The sequence below is a fragment of the Biomphalaria glabrata genome, chromosome 12 (genome assembly GCF_947242115.1).
Source record: "Biomphalaria glabrata chromosome 12, xgBioGlab47.1, whole genome shotgun sequence".
NCBI classification, from domain to species: domain Eukaryota; kingdom Metazoa; phylum Mollusca; class Gastropoda; family Planorbidae; genus Biomphalaria; species Biomphalaria glabrata.
Genome location: NC_074722.1, coordinates 24,400,976 through 24,418,862, shown reverse-complemented (window position 1 = coordinate 24,418,862; position 17,887 = coordinate 24,400,976). Strand labels below are relative to the sequence as shown.

General features: G+C 39.7%; 1 protein-coding gene across 2 annotated transcripts in view; it reads right to left on the bottom strand.

Moving 5' to 3' along the window:
* The window catches only part of LOC106061347 (leupaxin-like), a 46,608-nt gene that overhangs the window by 19,353 nt on the left and 9,368 nt on the right, over positions 1 to 17,887 (bottom strand). The window contains exons 2-4 of one of the 2 annotated variants that reach the window (XM_013219442.2): positions 8,117 to 8,499; positions 4,328 to 4,541; positions 3,706 to 3,756 (exon numbers count right to left, since the gene is read on the bottom strand). In XM_013219442.2, coding sequence (XP_013074896.2) covers positions 3,706 to 3,756; positions 4,328 to 4,541; positions 8,117 to 8,499 — 648 coding nt within the window. The remainder of the gene's footprint in view (positions 1 to 3,705; positions 3,757 to 4,327; positions 4,542 to 8,116; positions 8,500 to 17,887) is intronic. The other variant, XM_013219443.2, reaches the window with a different exon arrangement.

The window sequence follows — 17,887 nt, the reverse complement described above, 5'->3', positions numbered from 1 at the left end:
AAAAAGGAAAGATAGAACTAGCAATATTGAGAGTTATGGCAGAGATTGAAAGGCACTCCCAATTCACTCAATAAGAGCTTTGTTTGTTTTTTAAAGTATTTTTTATATTTGATTTTTTGTCCCTTTACTGATCATCAGTTCCAAAGACGCCTTACAACTTTGTTTCATTGCATGTTGGATCATTTAAAAGAAAATAAATATAACAAAGAGAGTTTGTTTTCACACAAACTCAGAGCCGGCCCCCCCCCTCCCCATTGACTACAAAATTGCTCATAACTGTATAATAATAATTCTTCTTGTAAAATAAATAGAAATTTCTAGAGCGTCCCGATTATGTGAACTGCTATACATCTATTGAAAAAAAAACATAATAAAACTATTTCTAGGATTATTAACGGCAACACTGAATTGAATTGTTTTATGTCTTCAAGGGAAAGACTTATTCTTAACCTACATATTCATCTGTATGCTTTGCACATTGGCTCACTCAACTAAACCATTGAAAATACAAACCCATTCGCATCATTCAAGATTCCATCGTAATATTTTAAGAAATGAATCTGATTCTTCTTTATAATGAACACTGACTTATGAAGCATTGCTGACGGCAACACTGATCCTACTCTTCAATGGAAGCAAATCTGAAGAGCACACTTTTCCTTTTCAACAAAGCCAACTGCAACTTATGACAGAAGCTAATCCCAGAGCCATGCTCCTAAATAAATGAACGATACATGATTTCAAAACACACAATAGCTGTGCAATCACACATTGAATCAATCAGCCTTCCCAGCATTCCCAGCGTCCAGGTGTACATTTGTGTGTCAACATGATCATCTTACACTGACAACACCGACCAAATTTTTTATTTTTTATTTTTAAAAGTTCAATAGTGAAATCTTATTAACAGAAGTGAATCTCTGGCACGATGAAACCAAGGCAGACAAAGACGTCAACCAAAAGACAAGTTTTGTCATCTAGTATCAAATTATCGTACCTACCCACTAGCACTTATAGCAAACTGAAATTTAGCTTCCACACTCCAGACCGGTGAGTATAGAATGTAAAGTCCAAGTTCTCAGCATCAGTCATTCAAGCTCCGAACAGAAGACAGACCACTAGCCCAAGTCCACTCACGTGACTACCCAGAGTGAAGTGTGCTGACTCAAGAAGTAATCACACAAAGAGCGACCCCACGAGTTCAAAAATGAAAGTAAAAAAAAAAAAAAAAAAAGAAACCTGGGTAAAGGTAGAGCGAAAAATAGACTCCAGATCTAAAAATAGATTAGATAATTGCAGCTTCTGGCCAAGAAAAAGTGTTATATATGAAAGAAAAAAAAACTTGGCCCAGGAGGAATGTCCTTCCAGAAGTCAAAAGTTTTATCTTCAGCTATTCAACGAAGTACGCCTGCTACTTGTTCCACCGTTCGCGCCATTTATTGTAATAACCGTAACCCAGGAAGCAGCCGGGATTATCTTCGTCGAGGGTCTGACACAATCGTGAGATACGCCATATGGAACATTCCAGTCTTGTCGGAACTTTTTTTTTGTTTGTTTGTTTAAAGGTCTTATCCTCCACACACAAAAAAAAAAGCCTAGCATAGAAGGACGAGCTTGACACCCCCCCCCCCTTTTTTTTTTTTTTATATTTCATAGCCCAAAAATGTTCCCCCTATATTTCCAACAAAGAGTTATCTTGAGCTCTGACGTCATTGACTACGAAGATTTTTTCCCATCAGAGGGAGGAAATAAGGAAGCGGATGGGGTCAAAGTTCATAAGCGATACTGTCAACCGACGATGGCAATGAAGATGGCAGATTTCATCCAAATAAGAGGGAGGGGGGGGGCGAGCTGACCAACGTAAAGAACTACTTTTAAACTAGAAAGCAAACCGTAAAATAAAAGTAGATTTCAACGTTATTTTGTATATTTTCAAACTATACTTTCATCTCAACTATTTAAAACTGTTGATCAAAGATATTGTTTCCCCTTCTCATACTTTCGTCACAGAGGTGTTTCTAGACGAGTTTCCATGGGGGAGTTTTTAAAAAGTCCAAATTTAACCGAAAATACCATTTCAGCGACTGGCACTTTGGCCCAAGAAAAGAAACACTGCAAATCAAACGTGGGATATGGTCCTTAAGGTTTTCTTTTCAATCTACATTCTGCTTCACCTGGGAGGGGGGGGGGGCAAACCAATGAGAACCTCTGCATTATTAGGAGGGACTCCCTAAAAATAGATATTTTAAACAAAAACATCCCATTGGCTCAATATTTGTTTGAGAGGACATTTTTGATTGCTTTCATGTAGGACATCTTTTATGCTTACAGCATGCTCAGGTTTGGGGGGGGGGGTGTTATCTGGGAGAAGGTTTCCCTGCTGCCTTTAGGCGCTCAGCAAACACAACTGTGCTCGAGTCGGGATTCGAACTCAAGCCTTCTTGTTAGGTGGCCAAGCCGTACATCCCACTAACATCTCAGCAATACCTAACACCTTATTAGTGCACGTACACTCATTAATGTATACACAACAATGTACACACACCACTAGCAATAATCTCGCCAGACCTTAAAACATGCATTGCTACTTGACATGCCATGAACAGGGTACACGTGCAACACAATATTACTTGAAATGAACAAAATAAAAAGCTAACACCAAAAGGTAGACCACAGATATAAGAGAGTGCACAAGAAGCAAAACAACATTTGATACACGAGTAGTGCACACACATCCATAATTCAGTGCTAGCTTTAGGGATGGATGGACTGAATGAAAAACAAAAGATATAATGAGAACAACACTATAAAAAATAAATAGTGTACTTAGTCACATGATGACTTTTGATTCATAGAGTTCACAAGTATGATCTAAGTCTAACATTTAACTACGTGCATTTGCTCGGATGAAAATAATAGAACAAGAATTTACACTGACCAAAACAAAAAATGTTACAGAAACATTTCAGAGACAATGTATGAGATAGTCAAAGTAGAAAAACAAATTCAAAGTCTAGAGATGTAGCAAGGGAATGGTATCAGAGGTTCTGTGTGTGCTATCAGTCATCAAATGTTCCTGGTGTTGAAAAAGCCCATTAAAAAAAAAAAGCAAATTAAATGAACAGATTTCTTTCCAATAGACGATACAGTGAAGTCCCGTTTTTTTCCAAACAATTTTACGACCAGTGAATTCCTACATTGAATGTGCTACTTTCCCAAACAACGAGCACTATTTAGAACTAAAAGACACCAGGGAATCAACATTGATCTATTTCAGCGTTTAATACCCGCCTCTTTCCCGATACACACATCCGTGGTCGTTCTACACCACTCGGGACCTTGTCCCTAGAGCCAGTTGAATAAAATACAATTCTAATTACTCCTTGGATAAATAACTCCAATTAACACTTGACGCAAACATACCGTATAAATAAATCAATGGTTCATGCACCTACAAACCAAATCAAATGAAATTAGATACATTTTGTGATAGGAAATTAAAGTCTGTTCACTATCAGTTATTATGTGTGTGGTCTCTCACGAAAAAAAATTGCAGGATAAACAAACATTAAAACGATAAAAAAACAAAATAATTTTCCGGGACTCGACTGTAACTAGAAGAAAACAAACAAAAACAAAAAAAAGAAATAAAGCAGAAAGCACGACAAAAAAAAAAAAAAGTCGCAACGGTAATGAATGAATCACCCTTTGGCTTCTCCTCACTCTGATCCTCCAGGTAATTTAGAAAGTTTATGACTGCAAAAGTAAAACAACACAGTAGATTATAAGGACACAGAGAAGTGGGAGAGATTCTCATGGGCGTGGGGAGCTCATCCAGACACAGTCATACCCAAACGTTTGTTGGACAAGGGCTGATAGACTTTCCAAACACATGTTTTACAGGCCGCTTTACATGTTTTACAGGCCGCTTTACATGTTTTACATGCCGCTTTACTGCTATAAATAGTCGAGTCCAATGGAACCGACACCCTGCTGCTTGCATTGTGCACTGCGGGCAAATGTTTCCAGTGGCTGGTGAGCCGTGGGCCTGATAGGGCTCGATGGCCGTAGTTTGGGCCTGACTGAGCTTGCATCATTTCATTCCAACAGTGCAGAACCCAAGAAGTAAATGACAGATTAGCGACAGCAATAAGAGCAGATACGTGAAGGAGGAAGCACATTTCCACTGATGTCAGCTATTTGTTGTGTTTTGTTTTTTCTTTCTTATTTAAATCTTTGAAGTTTTGTACTAGCAATAATAGAAGTTAATATTGGTCAAGACAGCCAGAAAGAGTTGAAACAGAAAACAGCCTAGAGCGACACTTACTTTTGTTACTCTTGCGGTCAACTTCGGCCATGAACTGGGCAGAGTTGAGGTCCTGAAGGAGCTGGTCCAGCTCGGACAGGTTGTTGCTGAGGGCGGACATCCTCTCCCCTCGAACTTTGACCTGCGCCCTTTGACTGGTTATCTGCTCGCTGCCGTCCGACGTGGAGGAAGGAGTCGTGTCCCTTACATGGAATGTTTGCTGTTCGTAGATTGGCTGTAGTCAAATACAAATTGTATGAAAATGTCTTCAAATAGGACAGAAATTATTTTTTAAGCAATTCTTTTAATGTAGTCTTAGTTTAACTCCAACCAGACATTAGCTGTGGAGGAAGTAAAGGTGCTTCAATTGTATTTGTTTGTACAAAGCTTACATCAACTCACTACGTCTGTCTGGTACAAATCTTGGACACGTTGTGTTTCCCAAGTTTTCACAATTATAAATTGTCCCTAACAAAAAAATGAATCAAACTTAAAGCTAATTAATTAATTAATTAGTGGTAATTAATTAATTTTGTTTGTAATTTTAAAAAGGGAAAATCAAACTTACAGTATTGAGAGATATGGCTGTGGTATGTGCAGTTCTATCCCTATATATATATATATATATATATATATATATGAAATGTGTTTTTCTTAAAGTATTTTTTTTATATATTTTGCTTATTTTTTTCTAAGGCTTTGCGATGGGAAGGGAGGGGAGAGGGGGCTGGGAGGGCTATATTCTGTTACAGGTTAGATATAATCGTAAAGGAAAGAGAAAAAGCATTATGGGAGTATATATTTGACAAATAAATTGGACTTAGGGACTTTGGAAACAATAGTTTGGGAGAGTGGGGCGTATCTAGAAAACAAAAAAAAAAAAATTCAATGAGTCCTAACAGAGCTGCCAGGATGGAGGAGGAAGTGGTCTCATCTCTGGTTTGTTCAAGTCAGTGATGCCCAACCTTATTCGACCTGCGGGCCATTTTCATTTCCGACACTTGTGTCTACTTGAGTAGAAACCCGTGGATCAAGTACTTATATTCATTGATGGAATATTTGAAGTTAATTAATTTTTTTTAACATGCCAGAAAATGGTTTCACCTCGCTACTTCAAATGTGAATAACATTGTAGCTAATTTTACAACCCACTCATTTTATTTTATTTTTTTTTTGTTTTTTTGGTAAATGTTCTCATAAATTCTCCCATCTCTATAAACATTTTTAACAATCTTTTATTGGCGGATAAAATCAAGAAAGCCGCCATATTGGTTTCTTGTTTCATAATGCCGTCTATTTTTTTTTTGACTAATTATCATGTTCCACAAAAAAGTAAATATCCGTTAACTTTTCATAAACGCACAAATGTTAAAGTCATAGTACCAATTCATTCTAGAAAACGTGAGGGTCCTAATGTTAGTATAGATACATTTTTTCTTTTTTGAAAGAGGTGGGGATTTTCTACACTTTGTACCGACATTTTGGCGGACCGGATGAAACTTCTTCGCGGGCCGGATTTGGCCCACGGGCCGTATTTTGGGCATCACTGAACAAGGGATGGAGCTATTTAAAGCACGTAAGAAGTGTTGGCGATACGGGTTAAAAGCAAAGTATTTCCGAGACTACCCAGTGGAAACGACTATAGACAACCCTGATGACGTTGTTGATCAATTAAAAACCTGAGGAATTATATAGGTGCCAAAAAAGAGTTTGTGTTACACAAACTCGTGGGCGTCCATTGTGGGCCAGTCGTACTTACAAATTTTGTCACTTAAATCGCCACAAAATGAGGTATGTTATAATCTGTATTAGCGTACATCTAATAAGTAACAAGAAATACACTAGTAAACTTGTTTAAAAAATGGTTTGTATGATTATGGATGAAAAACAATTCTTTAAAAAAAAAAAACGCTTTAAGGAGACTAAAAATTGGTTCGCCAATTGGAAGCAAGATCAGAGACTAACATAAAACAGTATTGGATTGAAGATGTTTTACGACCACTTAATGAAAAAGACCAAAAAAAAAAACAAAAACAAAAGGAACACTACAAAAACAAAACGTATATTGGCTAGAAACAACAATTAATGAATCATTGATTGGCATTCATCTTTCTATGGAACAAGAGAACAAAAATGTAGAATTAAAGATAAAATAAAAAGAAGTATTAACCACAAACACACGAGATGCAGGCCTGACGATAACACAAAAATGTATTATTAAACACATGCATGCGTTCAGCCCTGCTATAACTCTGCGTGAAGCGTGAGGCTAGACAACCGAGATGGCCAACAGAGCATGGCGACCTATCCAATCCCAATGCACCATAGTGCGGGTAACTGCATGCGATCACGGGAAGACCAAAGGGACTACTTGCCTCTTCACTCACAACCTTTTTTTTTGTCCGAAGAGTCCAATAGAGTTTAGCCTTGGAGAGCCATTGTTGTAAGAAAGTGGCACACACACAGCCACGGTAAGGGACATAACTTGTTCTATAATAACAATTGGTTTTCTCTTCCAGAAACAAAAATTTATTACTTAATTATTCTAACAGCGACACCCCCACCCTCCCACCGGGGCAGAGAAAAGACGTTTTCTGATAGCATTTGCACCTAGCTATCTGATAGCATTAGCACCTAGCTATCTTCTGATAGCATTAGCACCTAGCTATCTGATAGCATTAGCACCTAGCTATCTTCTGATAGCATTAGCACCTAGCTATCGGTGGAAGCACAATCTCATTTTCTGTGAACTCCAAGACGAATATGAAGTCCGATCTTTGCTTTGAAAAGTCACGGGATGGTTAGACTGGGATCCTCTTTTGTCTGCTACAAGTTTGTTGTGTGTGGTTTTGTATGTGATCAAATGTGTCAATGAACATCCGTTTCATTCATTAATTGTGTTTTTTACTTCAATTAACTATCCTCGTTAGAGACGGCCTTTATTAAAGTGGTCTTTAGAAAAAAGATCTTCAATAATTTACACCAATTAACAAAATGGAAGAGGTGTGATTTAAAGTATTCCAATTCTTCCAGAACATATGACCTAAATAAACACACAAGCTAGGATCAGAGTCTTGCCCAGGTGGTATGCTATAAAATTTAAAAAAACATCGATTACTTAAGATTAAATGAATGATGTATGTCTTGAGATTTCTGTCATATTTGATTTCAATTGGACTGAACCACAGCCAATCAAAGATCGGACTTCACACTCACCATCTATCTTCGAGTTGGTGGGTTTTGGAAACATTTTCCCGGAAAGAAAGAAAGAAACTAGATTTGATTGGTTGATTTGATCGCAAAAGCCGAGGTGCAAGTGCATCAACGAACCATTTATTAATTTGTGTGCACTTTCCAGCAGTGAAGAATCACATTACTGAGGACTTTCGCTTGTAGCACAAAGTCTTATTTAGATTGCAACACTTCTGTCAATAGGGCGTCCGTGACATTGTTTATATTGTGTTTCCAAATTTCTCCTAATTTTCCTCTTTTCATTTTCTTTTTAGGTACCAATGTATCTACCACATACACACATATATATATATATATATATATATATATATATATATATATAAAACGCTTAAAAAAACGTAAACCTATCATACGGTGGATCAGTGTGATTAAACTTTTAGTGTGAAAATCAATAATTAATCATAAAAGTAAAAGATTATTATTATTATTAAGGAAAATCAATTTGTAACTTAAGACATTACTCCTTCACACAGTCGAGGGCTGCTCAGATGGTAGTGCTGATTAACTCTATTTTCCCTGACGCCAGAATAACACTATGTTATATAACTGACCACTCACCTCTTGATCTCTACCGTACGCTATACTGTCCAGAATTTCAGACGGGGGAGGCGGAGGCAACGGCGGGGGCGTCGAGTTGCCAGAATTCTCCCCGCTAGAGTTGTAGCTGTTCCGCCGGACCGTGACCACCGAGCCTGTTCCACGCTGCTGGTAATCCTCTGGGGCGTGATACTCTTGGCCTAGATAGCCCCTTCCATCCTGACCCGAGCGGCTGTGGTCGAGCCGTTGGTAATGCGGCCCTAAGTCTACGCCTTCAGGGGCGCCGTCGTTCCGGTAGTACTGAGGGTAGGAAGAAGTGTTGGGCTCCTGGTTGTACTGGCCCAGACTGTGTTGGTAGGAGGAGATGTTCGCTGTTGTGCTCTGTAAATCTGCTAGCAAGGCGTCTGAAATTAAAACAACAGGAAAGATAAATAGGGGAGATCATTCATTATTTTCTGTGACAGAGTTATGCGACACAACTCGGGTTGTTGTTTTTTTTTACCCAAAATATGTGATTTACGCATTAACAAAGAAAAAAAAAAACGATGACATCTTGGGCGTAAATTAGAAAAGAAAAATAGTGGACTAATGTATGTATCATGCCATCCAAAATGGACAATTAGCATCCAAATAAATCAAAGCAGCAAGTGTATATTATAACAATACACCGCGCTTTATAAATCTCAACAACACGTTTATAAATCATAACTGCACTTTATGAATTAACTTCGCTTTGTAAATCTAAATAGCACATTATAAATCAGTATTCCACCAGACTGCCATCTCTGACGTTAGCTGTCGTTCGTCATGACGTTAAAGCACGCACAGAAACAGCGCGCTGCACTATTGGAGTCATGAACATGTTCATAAAGAAGTAGGAAGTTTAAAAAAAAAAAGAAAACTTCACAATTACGTTCGTGGTAAAACACATAGACCCTTTGTCTTTCAGTTGAGACCATGAGCCACTTAGATGAAAGGTTCATTGATAAAACCATTCGGACTGTAATATCGCGTGATCTTTTTGTTTTTTGTTTTTTTTACAATACCTCTATTCAAGTCACTCCTTCATGGAACCATAGTGGGTGGGTAAACAGCTGATCTCAAAAACGGCTCTAACGATTTTCCAAAAATTTAACAGTTGTTGTAAATCGCTGAGAAAAGAATTACTAGCTCGTTTGACCGTTATAAGTTTTCAAAGTAAACAAAAAAAATGGCAAGGGATTATATCTAGGTCTAGAGCCAACATGTCCTACTCAGCCGTATTACCATCAATGCGATAACTGGGTACATGTCAAGTGGCTTCCATTATTGAAGTTTATAAAGTGTTGCTTCTATTCTTACGTAAATGTTGTATAGATAACATCGTAATCCAGAGTCTAGATCTAGGAGTAGATCCAGACTAGATCTTAAAAGTTCTAAATCAGAAGTTTAGGTCTAGTGTTACATCTAGATGTCCATAGAATGAACAGACCAATTAATCATCGCACAAACATACATTCCTCGCTGGCCGAATCAGAAAATGCTTTTTTTTCTAGCAGCAGAATTAAACCAACATTTTTAAAACTTATTTCTGTTAGTGTCACATTATACTTGAAGTTTAATAATGGAGGTATTATCTTTTTTTAAGTGTTTCTCTTCAATGGCTTTCTTGTTCCTAAGTTTGGTCTGTAAAGCGCAAGTAGTGTTCCGAGTAGTGGCCCTACTTTAATGGTTTTTGAGATCTAAATGTGACAGGTGGACGAACAGATGTACAGCACAAAACCAATACAGGCTTCTCGCTACTAGAGGACACTAAAAATCCCCAAGCTGTCCTTGTTACATTTGATTGGAAGTATCTAGGACTTGTCGCCACCATTTCTGTTAGGTTTTATTCGGACTTTGATCTTTATTCATTCGTGGATATGTCAATCGATTGAAACAGTCCCCAAATGTCTATGTCGACAACACAGAAAGTTGTACAGTTCCTGTAGACAAACCAACCAACAAAACAATAACCTCAAAGATTTGTGTACCTTGTGTAGTTCAGGATTTATGGCCTAGAGACATATTAAAAATAAGACACGATTAGAACTTTGCTGTCCCGGGAGGTTCTGAAGTCTACTCTGACTGCATAGCTGGCATTGAGCACTGTGTGGGAGTATGACGCTACACGACCCAAGACATGACGCTAAACAAGGCATTCATTATTCAGAGTTATTGTTAGTCTCTATTTGTGTGTGTGCAAGTTTCTATCCAAGCTCGTGATGGAGCTACGCCAACTCATTACATGACTTATGTCTTAAGGTGGAGATACCGTTACAGGACGTCCATAACTTCACGCGATCAAATAGTCATTAGTGGGGTTTTTTTGTAGGTCAATAATACCTAAACAATAAGAATATTCGAATTTGAAGCAATACTCTGCACAACAGTGACACGCTCCCTGTAGTACCAACTGTTTTAACACAGACAAATTATCTACACCTAGAGGAGAATGACATTAAAGATCTAGATCTGTAAAGAAATAGACATCAATAACAAAATGAAACGAAAGAAAGTTACGGCACCAAATACATAGTTTCTATAGATTGCAAATAAAACACATTTTGGTAGATTTAACCGCTGTAGTTTATATCTTGAAAATGGCTTAACCGCTGTAGTTTATAGCTTGAAAATGGCTTAGTTGTCCTAGGCTTCATTTAAGTAAAATAAGTAAAGTTCCCATTTCAGACATTGCGATCTAAAGGGCAAATGATGTGAAGCTATGTTTCTGTAGCCCGCGGTTAACGGGGATGTCTTGTGGATCACGGCTGATCATGGCTGATCACGAAATTAAAAATCTTAGTCATCACAAGGATTCGAACCCGGGGTTCGGAAGACGAGCGCTTTACCACTCAGCCATCGCGCCTCCTTCATTCCAGTTAGAATGTGTTAAATTTACCTATTTTGTGGTTCACGGCAAGCGGGAGTATAAGAGATTATGAGGTGAATGAATGAATGAGGACGAAAACTGTGACGGGAGGGTGCTACCTGACAGCCGAACCCACGTCCATCTATTAAGATCTGAAGCTGAAATATAGCAGCACTTCTACACAACTTAGATCTACACGCAGGGAAATAAAGAACAACACAAAAGTTAATCACCAGAACACGTTCATGAAAAAACAAACCCAGGATTAGAGTTGAGGATAAACACAGAAACAATGTAAACGCACAAGCAACACAGGTCGTGTAGAGAGGTAACACTGAGAAAAGTTGACTTCTTTTGTCCGGGAAACAAGGAAGATAACCCACTCACAAACTTACATGATAGGAAGGGCGTACTCATAGTTGAGCACAGAGAAAAACTAAAGTGTATCCTGGGATGAGTTTAACTTAGCTGGTCAGTCAGAGTTTAATGCCATCTCTTCTAGTTCAGTTCACAATCGAAACTGTCGTTCAAAGTCAGTAGAAGTAAAGGTGTTATTAGAAGGGAGAACATTGAATGGGAAACTAAGTATTTCTACCTAACAAACTAGACCTGTTCTTAATAAGAAACGAAGTTTTACTTTTTAATGCACAAAACATTTTCGCATTACATGAAAAAAAAAGGTGTACCTTTAAGGTTATTATATATAGATATGACCCACAGGAGATGCATTCAGATTATGCAGAGATGAAATAAAAGAATTGAATTTTTAAAAAATCGTTAAGTCGGTAGTTATTAGATCATCGTGAAGAGATTAAAAGGCTGTGTATCCAACAAGCTCGTGTTAAGTCTATCAAGAGAAGAATACAGCTAGTGTTAAGAGAAGAATACAGCTCGTGTTAAGTCAAGAGAAGCATACAGCTCGTGTTAAGTCAAGAGAAGGATACAGCTCGTGTTAAGTCAAGAGAAGAATACAGCTAGTGTGAAGTCTATCAAGAGAAGAATACAGCTCGTGTCAAAAGAAGAATACAGCTCGTGTTAAGTCAAGAGAAGGATACAGCTCGTGGTAAGTCTACCAAGAGAAGGCTACAGAGAATAAAGAAAAGAGGACACTCAACATAAGCAAAGATACTTTCTTGCAAACGTGTCCAGTTTTTTAGTAGACTGTCCAGCCAGAGATGGGTACACTTTTTCGAGACAGCTTAAGATGCCCTTGAAATCCGTATAAAGTAGCACATCAAACAGCAAGTGCTGTAATTATCTCTCAGATGATCCTTTATGCCATGGACCAGGGGCAGAGAGTTTACCACAGTGGCAAACAACGAAACCTCACTCACCCACGCACATACCCACAAACCTGGACGTGAGTTTGTAAACTGTCAGATTTGGAGTGGATACACAAAACGGTGAGTCTAAAAAGACGCTAACCACCAGGTTTACGTTTAGACTCGGAATGAGGCAAGAGGGAGACAGAGAGAGCACGAGAGGGAGACAGAGAGAGAGAGCACAAGAGGGAGACAGAGAGAGGCACGAGAGAACAAGAGAGGAGACAGAGAGAGCACAAGAGGGAGACAGAGAAAGCACAAGAGAGAGACAGAATAAGAAAGAGAGGAGTTCCACTTTACAAAACGTATATATTTGCACACATTAATAAATGCTTAACAAGATGCTGACTAGTATTAATGGCGTGTCAGGTTTATTATTCACAGACTTCCCGAGAACAGCAGATTACCAAGAAACATTGTGTGAGGTTTTGTTTAAAAGTCAGACTCTACGGATCAAGAGGAAAGAGGTGCACGTAAGCCAACAAAGTTCTGGCATCTATTTTGTAGATAAACATCAACTGTATTGGAAGTAGCACATAAATGTACACACTTTCAGACATTCAGAAGAAGCGGTGGTAATTAAACAGAATTATATAAAAAAACAACATTTGTTTAACAAAGATATTTGTATAACTATATGTGGTCTGTGGCATTCTACGTCTATTCCCTTTGCAACTTCTTGTGTGACTAAAGAGGTCAATCCTTGATACACAGCTGCGGTCACAGGTTGGGCATATGTAATCATCAGGCGCCATTGCATTTTCACCCTTCTTTCTACTACTGTTATGTATAGCATCTGCAATCCAAGACCCTTCCTTTATGCTCGCTCTCCATGTGGATCTATCCAGTGCCACTTTTTCCCAACTGTTGATGTCGATTTTGAAAAGCTACCATTTCCCTGATATTAATCTAAACTTGACAGACAGGAGGACGATCAGATAGCGCAAAAAAAAAATATCGGCTTAGGCCTAAGAGGGCCGCTAGAAATGATGACAGGTCAGCACTGACTTCCCTCTTCAATTGCGCCTTTCCCGTGCTGGATGTGTAACACTTCAGTTCACACCAAGCACTTAAGTCGCACATGGCGAGCAACTAAAAACTAACTAAAAAGACTAGCGTACTGTAGTGTGAAGTGGGGGGGGGGGCGCTACACCGATGTCCCTAATTTCCTGTCGTTAGTCTCACTTGGTAGAAAGTTTTGTTACACAGCTTGCATGTCAACAGAACACTTCAAAAGTTTAGAGCAATAAATACAACAAACAACAAAAGTGCATTATAAAACCAGAGCCTTGCAAATGAAACTTAGCTTTATAAGGCGTAGGTCCATAATAAGGACACTCTTCGTTGCATGCAGGTGTAGTGTGATGAGTAGAGTCCCAACTAATGACACCAAGAATGTGACTATCAAAACAGCCACGTGGAGTAGGAGAGAGTGACCACAGAGTTGACCAGTAGGAAATTGAGGTAGTTTGGTGATACACGTTTACTTTGGCTCTAGAGCTTTCCCTACTGTTGTCTCTCTAGTCAATGTAATTATAACAGATGCGGTTTTACTAAGGGGTCAAGGGGCGAGTGTTGTTGATTGAATGAATTACATCGAAAATGAGAGTTAGGCAATGCGCAAGTTTAAATCGGACAAAAAACGAAATAAATCCAAACATAAAACATGAGAAACGCGTATGACGAGTGACCAGGACTAGAACGACAGAAAACAAAAGCAGACTATTTAGTATAGATGACCCCCAAACATGCTCCTAAAATGGAGGGACACCAATGAGACAATTTACCATTGAAAAGTGAATGTCCTTCATTTGGATCGCAAGATACAATCGGGCCTGGAAAGTGTCGTGTGTCTGGACCATAATGATTGGGGTCTCGAGTGTGTCTGGATCATAACGATTGGGTCTCGACTGTGTCTGGACCATAACGATTGGGTCTCGACTGTGTCTGGACCATAACGATTGGGTCTCGACTGTGTCTGGACCATAACGATGGGGTCTCGACTGTGTCTGGACCATAACGATTGGGGTCTCGACTGTGTCTGGACCATAACGATTGGGTCTCGAGTGTGTCTGGATCATAACGATGGGGTCTCGAGTGTGTCTGGACCATAACGATTGGGGTCTCGAGTGTGTCTGGACCATAACGATTGGGGTCTCGACTTTGTCTGGACCATAACGATTGGGGTCTCGACTGTGTCTGGACCATAACGATTGGGTCTCGAGTGTGTCTGGACCATAACGATTGGGGTCTTGAGTGTGTCTGGACCATAACGATTGGGGTCTCGAGTGTGTCTGGACCATAACGATTGGGTCTCGACTGTGTCTGGACCATAACGATTGGGTCTCGAGTGTGTCTGGACCATAACGATTGGGTCTCGAGTGTGTCTGGACCATAACGATTGGGGTCTCGAGTGTGTCTGGACCATAACAATTGGGGTCTCGAGTGTGTCTGGACCATAATGATTGGGGTCTCGAGTGTGTCTGGACCATAACGATTGGGGTCTCGAGTGTGTCTGGACCATAACGATTGGGGTCTCGACTGTGTCTGGACCATAACGATTGGGGTCTCGACTGTGTCTGGACCATAACGATTGGGGTCTCGAGTGTGTCTGGACCATAACGATTGGGGTCTCGAGTGTGTCTGGACCATAACGATTGGGGTCTCGAGTGTGTCTGGACCATAACGATGGGGTCTCGACTGTGTCTGGACCATAACGATTGGGGTCTCGACTGTGTCTGGACCATAACGATTGGGGTCTCGAGTGTGTCTGGACCATAACGATTGGGGTCTCGACTGTGTCTGGACCATAACGATTGGGGTCTCGAGTGTGTCTGGACCATAACGATTGGGGTCTCGAGTGTGTCTGGACCATAACGATTGGGGTCTCGACTGTGTCTGGACCATAACGATTGGGGTCTCGAGTGTGTCTGGACCATAACGATTGGGGTCTCGAGTGTGTCTGGACCATAACGATTGGGGTCTCGAGTGTGTCTGGACCATAACAATTGGGGTCTCGAGTGTGTCTGGACCATAAGGATTGGGGTCTCGAGTGTGTCTGGACCATAACAATTGGGGTCTCGAGTGTGTCTGGACCATAACAATTGGGGTCTCGACTGTGTCTGGACTATAACAATTGGGGTCTCGAGTGTGTCTGGACCATAACAATTGGGGTCTCGAGTGTGACCGCTTGAATTAAAAACACGATTTTTGTCTGTCGCAAGAACAACGACGCCAGTGTGGCTGCCAGTATTAGGATCTTTAATGGCAATCATATGTGCAAACAATGTCATGGCCTGCCTCTGGAGAGTGTCATTAATGTCTGGCGGCGTTCAGATGCACCTAGTTTTTAATGATTCCAATACAGATACAAACACGTTTCTAAGGTTATAGAGACAAATAGACCAAACTTTCGCTGGTTATAGAGACAAATAGACCAAACTTTCGCTGGTTTTCAAACTAGGAGCTTGTTTAGTGGTGGCTGTTTTATATGTGTAATACAGGGTACAGCTGAGTGAGCACATTTAGACACAGTTATTACAAAGACTGAGTCACACGGTGAATCACAGACGTGTAATCAGAATGTCAAACGTCTTATCTTCAAATGTATCCATTCTTTAAAAGACTTTAAAAGGAGGTGAAAGAGGGCTTTTATTTTAAAGTATCTCTGAATGTGACAAAAATATCCTAAATAGTGTACTTTCAGCATGTATTTGTTTAGAGTGTTGTCAAATTGTCACATGTCTTTAGATGCTTGCGTCTCAAAACATCGTCACGCATTATTAAACTTTTAAAGTAAAACATTGTCAAATAAAATTTGTGATAAATTGTACCGTCAAATTACTGTTGAACAATGAGACATTAATGCCATACATCATGTTTCATCATACTAAATTACAACCAAACATTGCAACCCTTACGCTACTGGAAGTAGCACACTTACGCTGAAATAAGAGAGACAATAGTTTTAACTCGGTATATATGTATTAAACTTCTTGCTAAATCAGCTCATCAGTAAGATCTAGGATTTTCTACTGTTTTATTATATACAACAATAATAGTGTCAAAATCTCAATTTCACAGAATGTGCTAATCAACTGTATGTGAAAGTTAAAAGTGTGTATACAGCCGTCAAGGGCGAGGAAATGATATGGGCGTCTATCTAGCGCCAAAGAAAGTCTAGTCAAGAGTATACAGGCCCAAGGTTTCAAGTCGAGCAGAATAGAAGTAAAAAAGAGCAGACGTAACCAAACAGTGAGTGATGATGAAGTAAGAAGTAAAAAGAGCAGACGTAACCAAACAGTAAGTGATGATGAAGCAAGAAGTAAAAAGAGCAGACGTAACCAAACAGTGAGTGATGATGAAGCAAGAAGTAAAAAGAGCAGACGTAACCAAACAGTGAGTGATGATGAAGCAAGAAGTAAAAAGAGCAGACGTAACCAAACAGTGAGTGATGATGAAGTAAGAAGTAAAAAGAGCAGACGTAACCAAACAGTGAGTGATGATGAAGTAAGAAGTAAAAAGAGCAGACGTAACCAAACAGTTAGTGATGATGAAGCAAGAAGTAAAAAGAGCAGACGTAACCAAACAGTGAGTGATGATGAAGCAAGAAGTAAAAAGAGCAGACGTAACCAAACAGTGAGTGATGATGAAGTAAAGGCAAAAACAACTCACCAGGCACGAGCAAGTCTCAACCCTTGCTAAGGACGAATGGGGTGATGACGAGGAGAATGGTGGTTTCGTGGGGAGGGAGGGGCTCCACCCCTGCCAAACTTGAGCCCAACACAAACCATCAGCTGTAAACATAAGATCGGCTACGTCGGAGGGTGGTCGAGGCGGGAGGGGAGGGGGTGCTGAGTCATCCTGGACTTGGGGGTGATCAATACATCTGAGTAGGAAGAGAACCACAGCTGCATAGGGGATGGGGGGGAGTGGATTCAGACTCTCCCCCCTCCTTTTTTTTTTCCAAAAAGTAATCACAGTCACAGAGCATAACATTAAACGGAGGTCGTTCAAACAGACACCCATGTTACATTTGGTGACCTCCCTGATCCGGCTGCATAGTTCAAACTGCTCACACTGACAATATTTCCACCACAAACAGCACGCCCAGAGTCTTTAAACAACCGACACCTTTTAACTGTCTTCAAATTTCGTTTATAAAACATTGTATTTTTGTTTGTTTACCCCACACCCTTTTCAAAAGGAAGACTCGAGCTTTCTAATTCTAAACCAGGAACTAATATATCTGTATGCATACACCACCGTGTGTGTATGTTGAGTAAGTAGCACCTTAGAGTGACAGTGCATGTTCAATGGGCACCATGTTCTCAGTGTTGTGCAGCGTGAAGGTGAGCAAGTCTCAAAATGATTATTTCTAGTCTAGATACTCAACACCGGAGTTCTGAATGACATATCCCCTTTCCCCGATAAATTAGAACAACTCCAAATGCCGCAATTTTGATGTTACGAGTTCACGGTGAATAAAGTACACACAGAGTTTAAGGCTGAACTAATTACACTTTTGGGCTTGACGTTCAATAGATTAGGCTACACCCTGGAGTTAAACATTAAATACAT